General features: G+C 38.8%; 1 protein-coding gene across 1 annotated transcript in view; it reads left to right on the top strand.

Annotated features, from left to right (window-relative positions):
• The window catches only part of WDR26 (WD repeat domain 26), a 31,471-nt gene extending 15,869 nt beyond the window's left edge, over window positions 1-15,602 (top strand). The window contains exons 8-14 of the mRNA XM_053972359.1: window positions 3,171-3,311; window positions 4,604-4,723; window positions 5,458-5,603; window positions 6,106-6,184; window positions 6,750-6,879; window positions 9,339-9,524; window positions 10,908-15,602. Coding sequence (XP_053828334.1) covers window positions 3,171-3,311; window positions 4,604-4,723; window positions 5,458-5,603; window positions 6,106-6,184; window positions 6,750-6,879; window positions 9,339-9,524; window positions 10,908-10,933 — 828 coding nt within the window. The 3' untranslated portion in view covers window positions 10,934-15,602. The remainder of the gene's footprint in view (window positions 1-3,170; window positions 3,312-4,603; window positions 4,724-5,457; window positions 5,604-6,105; window positions 6,185-6,749; window positions 6,880-9,338; window positions 9,525-10,907) is intronic.
• The last annotated feature ends 1,430 nt before the right edge of the window (window positions 15,603-17,032 follow it).

Genomic DNA, 17,032 nt, shown 5'->3' with positions numbered 1-17,032 from the left:
AATAAACTTGAACATACACACACAGCATTTGAAATTGCTAATGCTTGTGAAACACCATCAGAAATAAGATCCTTAAGGTTCTTTAACCACACTGCTGCAGTCTGGTATGTGAGGTGGAAAATGAAAGGTTTCTGCGGTTCCATACTGGTATTTGGTAGGATTTGAATCAGAGTTTTTCTTTCACTTTAGTTTAGGAAGATATGTAATCTGAGTCCTTTTTGCTATTAAAATGATGGGAGGACTTCAAAACCATGTTCCATGTGTATAAATGTTATGTAGCCCCAGCACTAACAGCAGGCACCATAGCTTTTTCAGGCATAAGACTGCTGTAGTTTGTGTCTTCCTGGGGCCAGTGTGCTCTGGGCCAAGAGCTGCATAACAGCAAAGCTGACCTGTTATTTAGTTTGGAAATTATCTGTGTTTTGTTTGTTGGTTTGGTTTTTGTTTGGTATTTTTTTTAACAGAGCAATTTAGGTGAATTAATGATCAAACATTTTTTGCTGTTAACTTGTCAATTGACTGTAGATGCACATCTTCCTTTTATATTGATGGGTTTTCATACCAAACATCTTGATTATCTTAAAGTGAATTGTTAGCTAATAGCTGCTTAGTAAAACCACATCAATGTTTTGTGAGTGTTTAGACAAAGCCTTTTGACCAAGGGTTGCTAAAGAATAAAATTCTCCAACAAATAGTTAGTGGGAAAGTGATTTTGTAGAGTTTTATTGGTTTGTCTCCTTTTTTGAGTGTTTTAAAAAAATTGCAATGCTTTCAAGCAGGTGGATACTTAAGTAGCATTAGGCCACATCAAGTGATTCACTTTCATATTTGCCAGAGCATGCTTCTCACATTTCCTGTAGCAGTTGACAAGGTCTTTTGACCCATAAATTTAATCTGATTTTCAAGGCTTTAGGTATACAGAATTATTCTGATCTGTTTGCATAAACTACATGGAAACAAACATCTAGCAATGTCTGGGCAAGTGGTGGGAGAGCCCTGTTTTAAATGAACAGTGTTTGATTTTTCCACACACACTTCACATGTGTGAGAATCCTTCATTTCTCTCTCTCTTTCTTTATTGCCCCCCTTGAAGTGTAAGGACGCTGCTCCAATGTGTTTTCTTACTTTCATACCTTGAATTTCTTATTCTTTTCTAAGACCCAGCCACATGTCTAGACTGTCTTAACCTATGCTTGTATTGTCGTTTCCGTGTGCTAATTTCAAAGTTCTAAGGAAGACTCAGCAGCATTAAATAGTGTCTTGAGTTGACTAGGTTTGTGTGGGATGCATTATTTGACTGTCAGGAAGTGTGGCAGAATCTCTGTGGAGCACAAAGGATGAGCACGCTGTGCATCACCTTGTCTAACATGCATCTTCTTTGTTAAGAGTTCTCCTTTAACTGGCTCCTTACAAAAATCCCTTCTGCATTTTCTGAAAACCGTTGACAGGTTTTTGGTGTTTCAGCCAAGGAGCTCAGCTACTGCAGACTTGAGTTGATGCCTGAATAGCTGCTTGTCATACACAACAAAAATTTGGGAAGCTGTATGTAAGGGATAGAAGTGCTGAGATTTCTTTTGGTGATGGGTGGGAGGTAGGTTGACTACATTTGGGGATGTTTGCCTGAAATACTACTGACTACTGTTTTAGAGCATGGTATAGCAGCTTTATGGTATTTGGAGGGAAGTATGAGAGCAGTATGGAAGATAGTAACAGCCATAGAGTGCTATCATTAGAAGAGGAATGCCCTATGTATCTTGTTCCTCATGAGTTTCAAATATGCTGAAGTGACAGGCTACTTTAATACTGTTGTAAAAAAAAAAAGTATCTGTTCCAGACAAACTCCAGGATGTGAGATGATGTCAGACATGACTCAGTTTCCTTGAAAATCACTGTAGCTATAGATGCAGCAGTGTCTAATGCAGTCCAGAAATAATGATTAGAATGGAAAAGGGGTCTTGAAGAGGTCCATTCATTTGCCCCTCTTTCTCTGCACCCTGAAGATTATTCTTAGCTCACTTTCTTTTGAGGAATTCACTTTTTCTAGCCAGCAGAACCCCCAGTGCTGCAGGCTGGCTGAGAGTCACCAAATCCCTCACAGCTGATCCCAGGAAACAATCCTGTGTGTCACTCTTCCTCTGGTCTTTCTCTTTAGAATCAAGAAGTGCTCTGTTGATTAATACTGAAAAAAAGAGAGAAGGGACAATTAGAGAAATAGAGCTGGATTTTCAAATTAGTCACGCTTTTTGAAAAAAAGGTGGAGATATAAGCATCTGCCATGCATGGAAAAAAACAGGGGAGGGTGGGTAGAGGGAGGACAATTTGATTGCCCTTTCCAAGAGGCTTCAGAATAATTATTGTCAGCGTTTTAACAAGCTCTGTTCTAATTGTGTATAGGCTGTTACCAAGAATCAGTGCTAATACTGTACTGAAGCATGTTTCTGTATTTAGGAAGTCAGTGTGTGGTTGTTTTCACAGTATCTAGCTGTACTATTTATTTTTACAAGCTTCTTGAAAAGTCAAGTTCCTCTGACAAGGCAGCGATAAAACAGTTGTAATATAGAGATGGTACAAGATGCTGCATGTGCCAAGTATGCTTCATTCACTAAATCTGGCAAAAATCAGCTTGCTGTAGGCAATGCTTCTGAAATAAGAACACCTTTCAAGGAAGTTTTTAAAAATATCTTTCTGTAAGTCTCCTTCCTTGAGCAGCACACACAAGATGCATGCAAGCTTATAAAAATATTGCCACTTCAAGGTTTTTCCTTGTCAGCAGCTGTGAAGGTTTTGATTCTGTATTTAACCAGAACAGGTTTCCAACATGTCTTTCCTTTTAAGAAAGTAACTTAATTCTGTAAAATACAGATGATAGTACTTTCATATTCCAGTAGATGTAGAAAAACTTGACACTACAGAAATCTTCTGTACTAAGGCAAGTGTAATGTAATGTAAAACTTGGTACACAGTTGTATTTCTTGAGTTTTATGCTCAGAATCACAGAACATTGGAACAAAAATACCTATGAGTGTTCTTGTTTTGAAGGTTGAAGTTAGGAGCTTTCATTTTCTGGCCCTGTAAACTGTCAAACCTCTCATGCTGTAGATGGATGCTGTGGAAGTGTGAAATGTGGTAGGAGTTCATTTGCACTGTCTCAAGAACCTCTCTTGTTCCAGGACACTCACCAGCTAAAACTACTTAAGACGTTAGAAGGTCACGCATACGGGGTCTCCTACATTGCCTGGAGTCCAGATGACAACTACCTTGTTGCCTGTGGCCCAGATGATTGTTCTGAGCTTTGGCTCTGGAATGTACAAGTAAGTGGTGGCTAAGAGTGAAAAAGAAAACTTTGTGGTCAGCCTGCTGCTTTTTTTCAATATCTAAATATACTGAAGGTGTGAAAGAAGCAGTTGCTGGGAACTCATGCCAAGGTGGGAATGTAAAGAAGAGATGCTGATCTCGCTGTCCTCCTCTCAGTTTGAAAAAATAACTTGCAGCCTGCAAATGCTCTTTGGAGGACAGAACTGAAATTGAACTCCAAGTCTAAGTGTCTGGGATTGTTCAGCAATTCTTGTGTGTGTGGTTACTATCCTTTCTGAGAAGGGATGGCATGAATGCATAGGATGTCAGAGTTCCTGAAGAGAAGGACAGCAAGTCAATCAGTCAAAGAAAATCAGAGGGCAGAAGTGTCATTGAAGGGAAGCAGTTGCTCATCAATGATTTTAACAAGTAGCAAAAGTAAAAGATGCAAACTATTTTCCTTCATGTAACCCTCCCAGTGAAGTTAGTGAAAGAGTCTTCAGTCTATGATTTCAGAACTTCATTTTTCCATCAGGCACTTGGGCATTTTGCCATTCCCTCCATGAATTTGAAAATCACTTTCTGCTGTTGAATTTTATGGGCACTTGAGTTGGCATAAAAGCTTCCCTTGCCTTAGTTGAGAGCTGCATAGACTTCCTTGTGCTGTGTTGGACTCTGAACTAATGTAGTTTCCTAAAACAAAAACATTCCCTTTCTTCACCCTTGGAACACTTTTCTTCTGTTTAATTGACTAAATTGGCTCAGTGAAGAGCACTGCTGACAATGCCACTCATTGGTGGTCTGTCTTGTGAAACGGTGGCTTTATATGCTAGGCATGAAAGCTAGATTTTGGCATGGAGAACTTCAGCTCAAGGAGGAAAACATTCTGACTACTGTGATATTCCTAACTTCTTACTAAAATGTATTTTGTCACCTCTTTTCTTCTAGTCTCTCTCTGTCTCCTTTCTTTCAGTGTTTTGGTTTTTTTTCATTTGATAGTGCTTGTCACTGTCTTGGCTTATTCATGTAATTTCATTCCACTCAAAATCTTTTAGTTGTCTGACATACCAACTATTCCATCTCTCTTGATTTGAGAGACAAAAGAAATTGACCCAAATCAAGTAGAGATTCACTGGATATACTGAAGTAGTTCTGCCTCTTCATTGCATTATTCGTAAATGTTTTGCTTTTTAATAAGCCTGTTGAAATATATGCACCTCCAAACTTTATTCATGTCAGATAAAATTACCAGTGCCTTTTTGGGAAAGTCTTCTGGTATAAGGCCTTGCTGCCTTTGTTTATTTTCCAGACTGGGGAGCTGAGGACAAAGATGAGCCAGTCTCATGAAGACAGTTTAACAAGTGTGGCCTGGAATCCTGATGGGAAGCGTTTTGTAACAGGAGGGCAACGTGGACAGTTCTATCAGTGTGTAAGTTCTCTCCATCTGTCCCTTTGAAAGCAAAGCAAGAAATTAAAGTTTGGTTTTCAGGTTTTTTGCGTGTGTACTCTAAAGCTTCTGATCCTTTGTAATTCAAAGAAGCAATACATTAATGCAGGTATTTCAGCAGCACTTTTGTATGGAGCAGTTTGAAGGGTTTGAGCGTCTTTGGCCTGCCACAAGGAGGATTTGTGGTCTGGAATTTTCTTCTTAGCTGCTTCAGAAAAAAACACTAATAAAAAGCAGTAGCTTTGTCCATAAGTGTTTTTATTCCACAGAATTTTGACTATACATATTTCTTAGTTTTTGCATGCTGTCTTTGCTTAATGAAAACAAATGTGAAACCCTCATCACTTGACTAGTGTTGGTTTGGGGTGGTGGTTTACAGTTTCACCATATTCTTGATTATTTTTTTCAACTGGTTCCCAGAATAATAATGTAGTATGCAGACCACACTGTGAAGGTCAACTCAGTGATGGGGTGCAGGTGGCACAAGAAAATAAGTGACAGAAGGGATTCTGTGTTCTCCAGGGCAGATTCCTACAAAAGCCCTTGGTTGAGACAACCAAATCCTAATTCATTAAGACCTCCCTTGTAAAGGGTAAGATTGCTTTCTGTAGCAATTGTTTGAATAGAAAGTGGAAAATATTTTTATTTGTGTCACAGCTCCTCAGAAACCTGAGACTAATGGTTGAATGTCTGTTGTTTTTTTTCCTTCTGCTCAGGATTTAGATGGTAATCTCCTTGACTCCTGGGAAGGGGTGAGAGTACAATGCCTTTGGTGCTTGAGTGATGGGAAAACTGTTCTAGCGTCGGACACACACCAGCGAATTCGGGGTTATAACTTCGAGGATCTCACAGACAGGAACATGTAACTGCCTCTTTATTTGGTTCTGAATTCCTGCTTCTTAGTGTCAGAAGAAAATTGAGGAAGGATATGGGGGACAAGATGGGAAACAAGTTATTAAATGTTCTTAATGTTGAAAGATGGGACAAGGATTAGTGAGCAAGTTTCAACAAGCAGCATTAGATCAAGTATTAGAAATAACTTCCTAAGCACTGGAGTAGGTTTCTGGTGGATGTTTTGGCATTTCTGTCATCACTAGTACTTGTAGTCCTCTCAATTCCTAGCATATTTTAGTAGATTCTGCCTTGAATTTAGGAGTTGAGGTCCGAAGTCCCTTTTGGTCTTGGTGTTTGGCTTAAGTATAAACAAGTGTTGCAAACCTGGGTTGTACTTGTTTATAGAGTCATACCTTATTTCAGATTTGGAACTGTTTTTCCCTAATCATACTACAGAGACAGGACATGCCTGTTGTCTTGGTGTTGCATCATTATCTGGTTATCTTGACCCTCATGTCTTATCTTTTCAGAGTACAAGAGGATCACCCTATTATGTCGTTTACTATTTCAAAAAATGGCCGTTTAGCTTTGTTAAATGTAGCAACTCAGGTGAGTTGGGGATGTTGAAAGGAAATAGAAATAAATCTGCTTGCAACTGTTTTTAAATATTTAGATATGAGTTGGAATGTTTGATATTAACTGGTTGTATATTGTGTAATATGAAGGCCTTAATATTCATAAATACAGCATGGAATTAATTCTCTGACAAGAAGGCAATCTTATTCTTGTGACATGATTTTTTTTTTTTTGACTGATTTATAGTCAAGAGTTTCATACTGGGAAATATGTACTATTAAATGTTACTGTCTGGCTGTTGCACTGAGAAGCCAGGTACAGCAAGAAGTGTGGCACTTCACATGTCTAGGGACACAGATTTTATATATCTATTTCTGCTTTTGAAACCTTAGGTAAGAATAAAGCTTTCAGAGTGGAAGGGACCTACTGTGAAAGTTTAGTTTAGTAATTTGATACATCTTTACTCTTTTCACTTAACAGTACTGAAGTTGCCTCTAAAGTAATGTACTTCCATGTCTAATTTTTTGTCATTGTTCAGAAGAATGCCATTAATAATACTTAATGATAAAATAACATTCTTTAAACTTCTTATTTCCAGGGAGTTCACTTATGGGACTTACAAGACAGAGTTTTAGTGAGAAAGTATCAAGGTGTTACACAAGGATTTTACACAATTCACTCGTGTTTTGGAGGTCATAATGAAGATTTCATTGCGAGTGGCAGTGAAGGTAACACCATTCTCCTTTGTGCAGAAAACTGGAACATTGTATCCTTCCTATACCTTCATCTTATTGATGACAGTTGCTAATAACAACATAAAAGCAAACCAACTGGCTCATGAAATAAATTTGAGGCGTGCTGAGATTGTGGCATACTTCAAGAAGTAATTGTGGGCTGGCAGACAGAATCTTCTGAGAGGATGGCAGAGGTAGAACACATTAATGACTCTTTTGTGTTCCTCCTCTAAAGCAAAAGCATCTGCACAGTTTTAATTAGAAGTGGGTGGGGTGTTCTTGAGGATTTTTTTTTTTTTTTTTTTTGTGGTATGATATTTAGACTTCTGGTTTGAGTAAAATGTACTTCTGGGGAATAACAGCTTCATTTGCCTGTTGAAGATACAGGTGTGGTGAGGTTATTTTAATTTCCATAAAATCACTTTAATTACAGACAGAGTAGCCTCAAATTAGGCAGTTGTTGACGTAGTCTGGTAGAGTTTCTTGGTGATTAAAGGCTTTGTAGTATGTTTTTATTCAGCTGTCTGTGGCAAGAGTAGAAATTTGTCAAAAGCTTATGTGTTGAATTGGTTCAGTTTTGTCACTGGTGTAGTGCCATCATCTGCCATGGAGGTCACTTAAAATTCAAGCTTATGCAGGGCCAAGAATTGCACTTGTAATATGTAAACAAATTACTGTAAGTAATGTGTAACTCATAGTTCTTAGGAAACAAAGTTAGCCAAGGCATTTCCTACTCTCTGTTTTTGGAAAATAAGAACTAGATCTAAAAGAAAACCAAGTTTCACTCTCTGACTATATGCAGTGGAATATGACTGAAGGACAGCATCTGCAGTCCTCCAATCCAATGTGAACCATTTTCCATGGTTGGACAAGTGTCTTTGAGACCTGAGTGCCTGAAAGTTCAGGATTTAGCCATAACTATGTGCAGGTGTAGCTACTGTAGTGTACCAGTCATTTTTGTCCCCCAGTTTGACTTCCGTTGTTTAAAAACCACTGTAGTTGAAACTGGCAGTAAGGAACTGATGATGGTTTCTTAGATTTGAACTGTCTGAAGCTGTTGCCTTTGTGCAAATGTGCCTACTGAAACTATTTTTAAAAAAACAAGCAAACGATAATTACAGGTCACATTCTCATAGCTGGCTTAAAAAAAAAAAAAAAGTAGTTGATCACATTGTCATAACCTCTTAAAACATCTTGTCAGCTAGGTAGAGGTTTTCCTGGCAATTGCATCCATAGGAAGAAAATAGAAGTCTCTGTCTCAGAGGGGAATTGACTGCTGCCTTAAAGTAGCTATCTTGTTTTTTCCAAACCAAAGTACTGCTTTGTCTTTAGGCTTTGGTCATCTGACAGAGCAGAGGCTTGTGTGTCTAGTGTGTGAATTGTGTTGTTTGGTGAATGGCATGGATGTGCAGTCCCCTTGAAATCCTAAGTGGAATGGAAGCACAGCCAGAACGCTGGCATCAGCACAAGCACATGTGAAGGTGGTACCTCAAACAAGCTAGTTCAGCACAGGACAAGAGTTACCACATAGGAAAAAAGCCATGAGGCTTTTCTAGCAGGAAGGTCAGAGAGCAAGTTTGTTTTATAACAGACTGGGAGGAGGAATAGAGCAAGATTGGCTTGTTTGCTGAGCCTTCAGTGGCATCTATGTGAAAGCCTTTCAAATAGATCAAAATACATTCATTAGGTTGCTAGACCCCAATACTAGGCTTTTGTGTAATACTAGCAATAGAAGTAATTAAAATGCTTCCCATCACAACATAGGATGTGCAGGGTTTATTTGCATCTACTTCAATATGTACAAATTGATATCTTTAAATACCACACAGTAATTGGTTGTTGAAGATAGTAATAGCTCACAGTTTGAGCCATTAAGCTTTAGCCCTCCCTCATTTGCTCTGTTTGCACTTTCACTGGAGTGTTACAGATTTTTAGTGTTAAAATGTTTTTTATAAACTATAGAGCTGTGATCTTATCTGGTACTCATCAACAGGAGGTGGTTATAATTATTCCTAGTACTCATGACTTTATAATGCATTTAGTAATTTGCAAATACAGTTATTTGAGGGGGAAAAAATCTGCAAGTATTCCTTTTGAATAAGATTACAACTCCTGTAACTCCTGTAATTACATACCTGTAATTAAGGAGTAGTTTAGTTTCTCTTTTTACCCTTGTATTGACTTACTTGCATTACAGTCAAACGTTTTTCTTCAAACACCAAGTGTAGTAGATTTGCAGGTGTTAAAAAAGAATGTGTCTCTTAATGGAAGAGCTTTGCCTATGCTCTTTTGATCACTTTTAAAAGAAAAAATTTGTTAGTGCTGTTCCACACTGGAGACTCAGGTTTTTGGCGTGGGTTTTAATGAGAGCAGGTGTGAAAGTGCTGTTGGCCCCACAGGTGGGTCTGTGCAGAGCGGTGCTGCTCAGGCTGCTTTCCATGTGTTTGGTTCAGATCACAAAGTGTACATCTGGCACAAGCGCAGCGAGCTGCCCATCGCGGAGCTGACGGGGCACACGCGCACGGTGAACTGCGTGAGCTGGAACCCGCAGATCCCAGCCATGATGGCCAGCGCCTCCGATGATGGCACCGTTAGGATATGGGGACCAGCGCCTTTCGTAGACAACCAGGATATTGAAGGTAAAAAAACGTCTTATTGAAAAATCAGTCACTGCTTTGTTTTGTTTTTTTCTACTGTATGACTGGTGGTTTTTATCGGAGTCACTCATTTTGTGGTATAAAAAAGGACAAAACTGATATTTCCAACATTATTCTGGCATGGCCCTATAGAAAACTGTGGTGTCACTAAGACCTTAGGATTATATTAACTTATTTATGCAGACTCCATAAAAACCTTTCTTTCAATGCTTAGGTTTACTAATGTACAATGTTATTAAAATTTAAACAGTGCATTCTAACCACACTGCAAATTGAGTAATGGTATTGTAATGGTTACAAAAGGAATTTCCAATGTCTAGAGGGAGTGTAAAGTTTTACCCTAGAGAACCTGTACAAATTTGTATCTTTACTAACCATCAGTAACCACATGTGTCCAGGGGAGAGAGAGATAATACTCTTTTTTTTGCTGCCAAAGTGCGCCCAGGTGTTCTCAGCCCTTCTTGCCTCCCCCAGATTAAGGAGATGACTGCTGGGGAGTTGTTGTGCACTTTATATGCTTCTGTCATTAGGTATTCAGCCTTGCAGTAAGAATTTACAGGAGACATTAAAATGATATATCCTATTGCCACAGAACCTCATGGATGTGACTTCAGGGGGAACCTGGGCAAAGTAATGAAAGAGAAATCCATTAAGTGCTGGTAGATAAGTAAACACCTCTAGTTCAGCATATCCCTTAGGTAAAAATGGCTAAAAGTTGGAAGGATGTTAGGAGGAAGAATTACCTCTTCTCCCTGCTCCAGTGCTTTGATACATGTGCTTCTAGTCTTGGACTAGGTGGACCAGCCTGGCTAATCTGTAACATCTGGAATGCCCCCATAAGGAGTCACAGCCTGTCCTCCAGCTGGTTTTACTCATGGCTTTGTTGTTTGGTTTTCTCCAGTGAGCTGCTTGCTCACTCTCTCTTAGTTCCTCCAGAAAATGAACCAGTAAGTGCCATCAAACCCAAACCAACCACAAATGGATTTCTCACAGCAGTGCTTTCACAAGAGGTGTAGGTGCACAGAATAATACCTAACCACTTAGGAATCCTAAATGGGTGACAAGACAGCTCTGTAATTAGCACACTCCCCATGAACTTGTATGTAAATGTGTTTTATGTCTTTTTGAGTACCCACACCTAACATGCTAAAATAATTCCTAGACTGTTATGAATAATTTTATCTAAAATAAGTCATTTTAAGCATGGAATTTAGCTACAGTATGAGATCCATTAACTAGTGCATGTTCAGTTAAAATTTATGTAAATACACTGTATTAATTACCTTATGATAGAAATATGAACTGTTGCTAAGACCTTCAAGCTGTGATTTCTTTCTTTCTCTCTATGTTTTTGTTTTTGCTCAGAGGAATGCAGTAGCATGGATAGTTGATGGCGAATTTGGAGCAGACGACTTCAGTTTAACTTAATTAGTCGTATTTTAAATGGCTTGGGATTTGGTGCAAACAAACATGATTGATAGCTGGACAGACATGCTCGTCATGAAAAAGAACCATTTCTGAAGCCCGGTTGGGGCCAAACATTTACCACCTTTGCTTCATAGTAACCAGTCGAGATGAAGCACGTCTTTAGAACTTTGTTGGACACCGTGTTGAAATTACCCCCCCCATCGGTTGTGAAGAACTGTGCTACATTCAGGCTAACCATTGAACTCAGTATATATATTTTTCCCTCCTGCCTTTTTGTCTGGCAGGCTACTGTTCTTGTTGCTCTTCTGTGTAATGAAGTTTAAATGCTTGTTTGGAACACTTTATTTAACAGTTTAGAAGGCTTGATAGAAAGAGTGCTTTAGTCTGAAGAGTATACATTGGATAGGAAAGTATTTCCTTCTCTTGTTTCTCAAGTTTCTCTCCGCCTTACTTAGCTTGAGATCTTTGCAGCTTGGTTCATGGATTCTAGCCTTGCCCGTTGCGCAGTATATCTATCAATTGAGAGGATAAACCAATGAACTATGTCAAAAGCACTCTCAGTATCACATTTGACAAAAAGTTTTGTACTTTTCACATAGCTCGTTGCCCTGCAAAGGGGTTAACAGCACAATTTTTTAAAAATAAATTATTTATAGGATTAAAATGACTTCATTTGTATACATTTGGAATTAAAACAATGCAAGAAGTGTTGTGAAACACGGTATCACTGATGCTTTTCTGGAGTGTCCTGAGACCCAATCAAAAGCAGTGGCTGGAAGGAGATTTATGTAGGCAGTAAAGTTTGTTTCAGATGGAGGAATTCACTGTCCATCTTAACAGTTAAACTGTATTAGTTAGGAAAAAAAAGCATTCAGACTGCACCACCAGTGTAAGAGCTGAAACAAGAAGAGGTCTTTTGGTTTTTTTTAATTACATAAATATATGCAACAATGCTGGTGTAAAAGGTAGACTACACTTTGAGGGAAGAATGTGTTGAAAGAGTCCTTTCTTCACAAAGTCAACACTTTGTATAAATAACTTACGTACAAATCATAATTAAACACGTGTATTATGATGGAAATTTTTTCTTTATTTGATAAACGAGGGTGGACAGATTTTGTTGTTGAGAATATACTTTTAAGTTTGCAGATTTAAATGCCTCTCCCAGACCTTGTTGCAAGCTGGTGCCATGAACATCTTGACATGTCTAGGATTAGTTCCACTAATGTCCCATATTAAGAAAAACCAAACACTTATAGTTTAAATATTTATTCTTTTTGACATAAACCGATGGCCTGGCATCTCTGTGCTTCTGCACTACATACAGATCCATTATGGGATGGCACTGGATTCCCTTTTGCCACCTTGGAAAGGTAGTGTTGGTACTGTTGCGAAGTAAAGAAGGAGCAGGGAAGGGCAAGCCACCAGAGTCATGTGAGCAGAAGTGTGGACTTCATCCTTTCATGAGATAATGATCTAGTGTCCTTATTAGTCATGTGTGGAAGAAGGGTGGGGGAAGGTTTTCTGGAATTCCTGGGAAGAGAGGTGTAGCCACCTTGATGAGTGGGAGTGTGGTGTTTCCCAGAAAAACAAAGGTTAGCAGGTTAGATTTTTTTTTTCCTTTTAGATTCCAGCCATCCGGTGGTGTTTGTCTTGCCTTGTGTGCAAACTTAAGCATGAGTTGAGATTCTGATACTGTGGTTGAAACCAGCATATGAGTATGCTGAAAACTGACATATGAGTCTTCTAATACTCCAAAACCAGGTAGGAACTTAAATGTTCAGCCTTAAAACTAAGGTGAAGGCTTTGATAGCAATTACTGTCTCAGCACTGAGAATACATGTGTAAACTTAAGATTATACATCAGTTCCTTCTTCCTTTAATCAGTTCTGGAGGAAATTCTTTATTTCCCATCCTAGTTCAGAAAGTGCAAGATGAGTCAGGCCTGTGGCCTTAATGTTGCAGGAAAATAGACAAGTTCCATGATCAAATATGAGTAAGCTAAACCTTGGGGTTTAAGGAAAAATTAATTACCTAAATTGTAAACAGTAACTTCTAGAAGTGTTTTACGTGTTCAAAACATGGTATAATTCATAAGCAATGCCAGCATGTGGATCTTTGGAAGTTACTCTTAGTATTGTCTTACTCTGGAACTTTTCAAACCAAACATTGTTTAGGGAGAGAAAGGAGAATAATGGTTTTGATGTGTCTTAATGTCTCATGCAGTGGTCTGTCACTATGTACTAATGGAAATAAAGTGGGAGCTTTAGGCAGGTGCTGAAGGCTGGATCAAATCTCAAGTGTTGATTTAAAGTTTTATATGTATGCACTTCAGGCATTTTTAATGTAGTGGCCATAACTAACCAGAGTGAGACTCCTTCCCTGGTACAGCTGGGGGGGGTGTGTGGGCTGATGCATGCTTTGCACAGCAGTGCAATTAGGAATTTAAATGTAGGACCTCTGCCAAAACACTGTCCCTCTCTTCTGGACCTGGTTTGTCCTTCTGAGGTATTTAGAAGCTGAGTTAGGAAGAAGCACATGTGGGACCTCTCTCCCTTAGTGCCCTGGTGCAGCCATGCCATGTAAAGGCAAGCTCCAAGCAGGTGGCACTGCTTCCAGAGTGTCTCAGTGCCAGCCTGTTTGCATCTCAGGGCTATGAGCAGGCAGGACAGAAAGGTGAGATTAATCTTCATTTTGCCACACTACTCAGTCCCACAGCAGCTGCCATTAGGGATGTAGCAATGAGTAGCATCCCAACCTGGAGATGAAAGACCAACCTAAATTATTTCCAACACACTGCATATTCACACTATGTGGATTGAAAAGTACCAATACTTTTTGTGCACAGACAATAAAATGAGACTAGGGTGGGGTGGAGGGGGGGGAAACCAAAATTAGTTTGCTCATTTGCAACACATTGATTTCCATGTGCTTAAAAATGTTCATAGGCTGGAGTGTAAGGCTGGAACAAGTACACACCCACAATAAATTACTGTATTTCCAGTCAGCAGGCCCTTGGTTTTTGAGAAGAAAATACTGTAAGTGTGTACTCATTTTGTAACTTTCTCTGGTCACCTGTTGGCTTCAAATATTCACAGTAGCCCCAGGTTATTATCAAGGCAGATCTCAAAAAACAAAATGCTGAAGCATTTTATTATCTGAATGTTCTTTAGCAGTTCAGGTAAGTAATTTTCAAGGCACAATGGAACACAAAAGGGAAAATGGTAGCTCTGTTCATGTTTTGGAGGGGAGGGAAGTGGGGGAAATGACACCTTTGTTTGTAAATTCCCTCTGTCTTTTCTAAAGTTCTCCAACTTTAAAGTTAACTTCTCTTTTATGATTGGAGCAAAGATGCAAGCTAGAAATCTGCCCAGATCTTGCCAGTTACTTCTCAACTTGGCTTCAACCAGGTAATGTTTAATAAAATTGTCTGCTGTTGGGAGTTGGTGTCTAGTTGTGTATTTTTACACTGCTAAGTGATACTCCCACCCAAAATCAGTTGTGAAGGCGTCCTTAGCAGGAAGCCTGGACTTGTACAATTAGCTCTAGCTCGAGGGGATATGTTGTAGATCCAAATGGGGAGGGAGGTAGAGAAAAAATAATGGACATAAAAAGCAGGATTTATTGACCAACAAACAAACTACTGTAACTCAAGGGGGAGGAGGAAAAATGCACTTTCAATAGTTTGTCCATATTTTTAGCTACAAAATACACTTGTTTCTTTTTGAGACGACTATTAAGAGGAACACCCATCCCATAAATGGCTAATCCTCCTTTTGCCCTCCTCCTGTCTTTTCCACATTGGCTTGAGTCCATTTTCAGCTGCCATACTTGATTTTTGAAAACTGCTACTTTTAACGATGTCTAGAAAGCAAAATCATTAACTATGACACTTTTTTTAAACAGGGTGGACTTAATTGAAGTGTGCAGTGTTGAACTACTGCTGCAGTAGCTGCCTCTAGTTGAAATAAACTGTAGCCAAGTTTTCTGTCTATTCATCCAGATAATCTGGATTCAGTCAAACATCTGTGAGAGTGTTCCTCCCATCTGGTATGAGTGTGTGTGTGCATGTGTTCCATGAACAGACAGAGAACCAAATGTTCTAGGTACTTGTCATGTTTTATTGCATACTTTAAGTCGTGTGTATGTGAAGTGTCCTTTGACCAGAAGGTTTTGGTTAATATCAGTATATTTTTATAAATCTGAAATTCATTGTGCCCCATCTTTTTTCATAAACATTTTTCATTCTTAGGGTATATGTGCTAGATTTGAAACTTAACATTTTTAGGCACAGATGGAAAAAGTTATTGGCTCCTTGAAAACATATGGGACAAAATGGATCCTCAAAGCATGTATGTACTTACAAACCAAGCTGTAGAGATCAAGAAAAGAACTTTATTGTTGATCTCAAGATTTCTAAATTGTCAAGATTTATATGGAGTTGTGGTGGAACTAGTTAACACTTAGAGCTTTTGGTATGTAATGACTATTTGCTATGGACTGATATTAAATGTTTCAAAGGATTGCGTTCTTAAACTTTCTGGATTTTTGTTACTCTCCTCAGATATTATTAAGTAGTTAAAAATTTCTTTGCTATATTACATTAAAAACGTAAGAACTTTGGGTCTCGTATTTATTTTCACTTGTTTTACTAATTATTTACAGAACACCGTTTTAACTTTTTTATTTTATAAATGTGTAGTATTTTAAACATATCTTTAAAAATTGTTCAATTGGAACTACATTAACTTCTGATTTGTTTTTATTAGGATTTTTAAAAAAAAATACACTTTTTCCATGTTGGTGCACAGCACTTAACAGAAATGTTTGTATTCCCTTTCTTTCAATTCAATAAACAATAAATAACTGGAATGAATAGTTATTAGTTTCCCTAACTTCACTTATATGACTGACTTGGATGTTAATTTCTTGATCATTAATTATAGATTTCTTCCATAGTATTTCACTTCCTCGCTAGGAAAATTAATTTGTGGCAGTTTAGCTGCAGCTCAGTCACTCAGTGCTGTGCTCAGGCTCTCCAGGCTCTGCTGTCTGCCTCTAATCCACCTCACCCTTGTGTTTGTGCTGTACTTTAGCACTTGACTTGCCATGGCCCAGGCTGTGCTTATCTCACTTGCTCAGCATCTGCTCCCTTGAGGCTCTGTGAAATCCATCATTCCTTAATGCTGCAGCTTGCTTCACTACCACACTCTGGTTGCTGTAGGTGATCTGAGTTTTATGGGTTTTTTTGATACTTCATAGTAAGAAGATGCTCCTAAAGTCCTCAGATCTCCTGCCTTTGTGTTCCCTCCATCTTGACCCCACGTTCTTCTCACTCCTCCCTGTGCCTTAAACCAGAACCTCGTCTTTGTCCTGCATTTTTATTCAGCTCTAGCTTATGTTGTGTTAAAAAGTTGTGCCTGAATTTCCACTCCCTGTAGCTTTTCCAAACTCAAGCCTTTTGCTGATGTGCATTCAATTTTTGAATTCTTTTAACTTATGTATTAATGTCTTCACTCTCTCTAGTAGCACCTTTTGTATTAACTTTGTTCTCCCCCTTACAGCTTAGGCAGCATATAGATAATTATGGCTTAAATGCAGCTGCAAGAGAAGGGATGTGCCTTATTCCTCTGCATGTCCTCCTTTGTGCCACTTCCCTTGGCTGCTGGTATTTGCAGGAGGGTTCTTGGGTTGCAGACCCACTTCACCCATAAATTATTCACACAGCAGATGAAGGAAGTTACTAACAAACCCAGCCAAAAAAAGCTGTGCTTCATCTGCCATCCTGTCTGCCTTTAATAGGTCAGAAGAGTGCAAGAGAAACAGGTATATGAATTCTATGGGCCTGTGACTTTTCAGCATTTGTAACATTTAAATCCTATGGGTTTGGGGTTTGTTTGGTTTTTTTCTAATGTGTTTTTTGGCTTAATAATTCAGATTATTTCAAAGAAATTCCACAAGGAACCTGAGAGTAGACGTGTGTTTCTGAATCAGCTTAAATCCATACTCTGCTTGAGGAGAGCCCTCCCTTACACCTTGTCCCTGCTCTGTGTGCTGCCTGG

The sequence above is a fragment of the Vidua macroura genome, chromosome 3, assembly GCF_024509145.1.
Source record: "Vidua macroura isolate BioBank_ID:100142 chromosome 3, ASM2450914v1, whole genome shotgun sequence".
Classification (NCBI taxonomy): Eukaryota; Metazoa; Chordata; class Aves; order Passeriformes; family Viduidae; genus Vidua; species Vidua macroura.
Note: the sequence above shows the minus strand (reverse complement) of the source record. Positions and strands in the feature narration are given on the sequence as shown.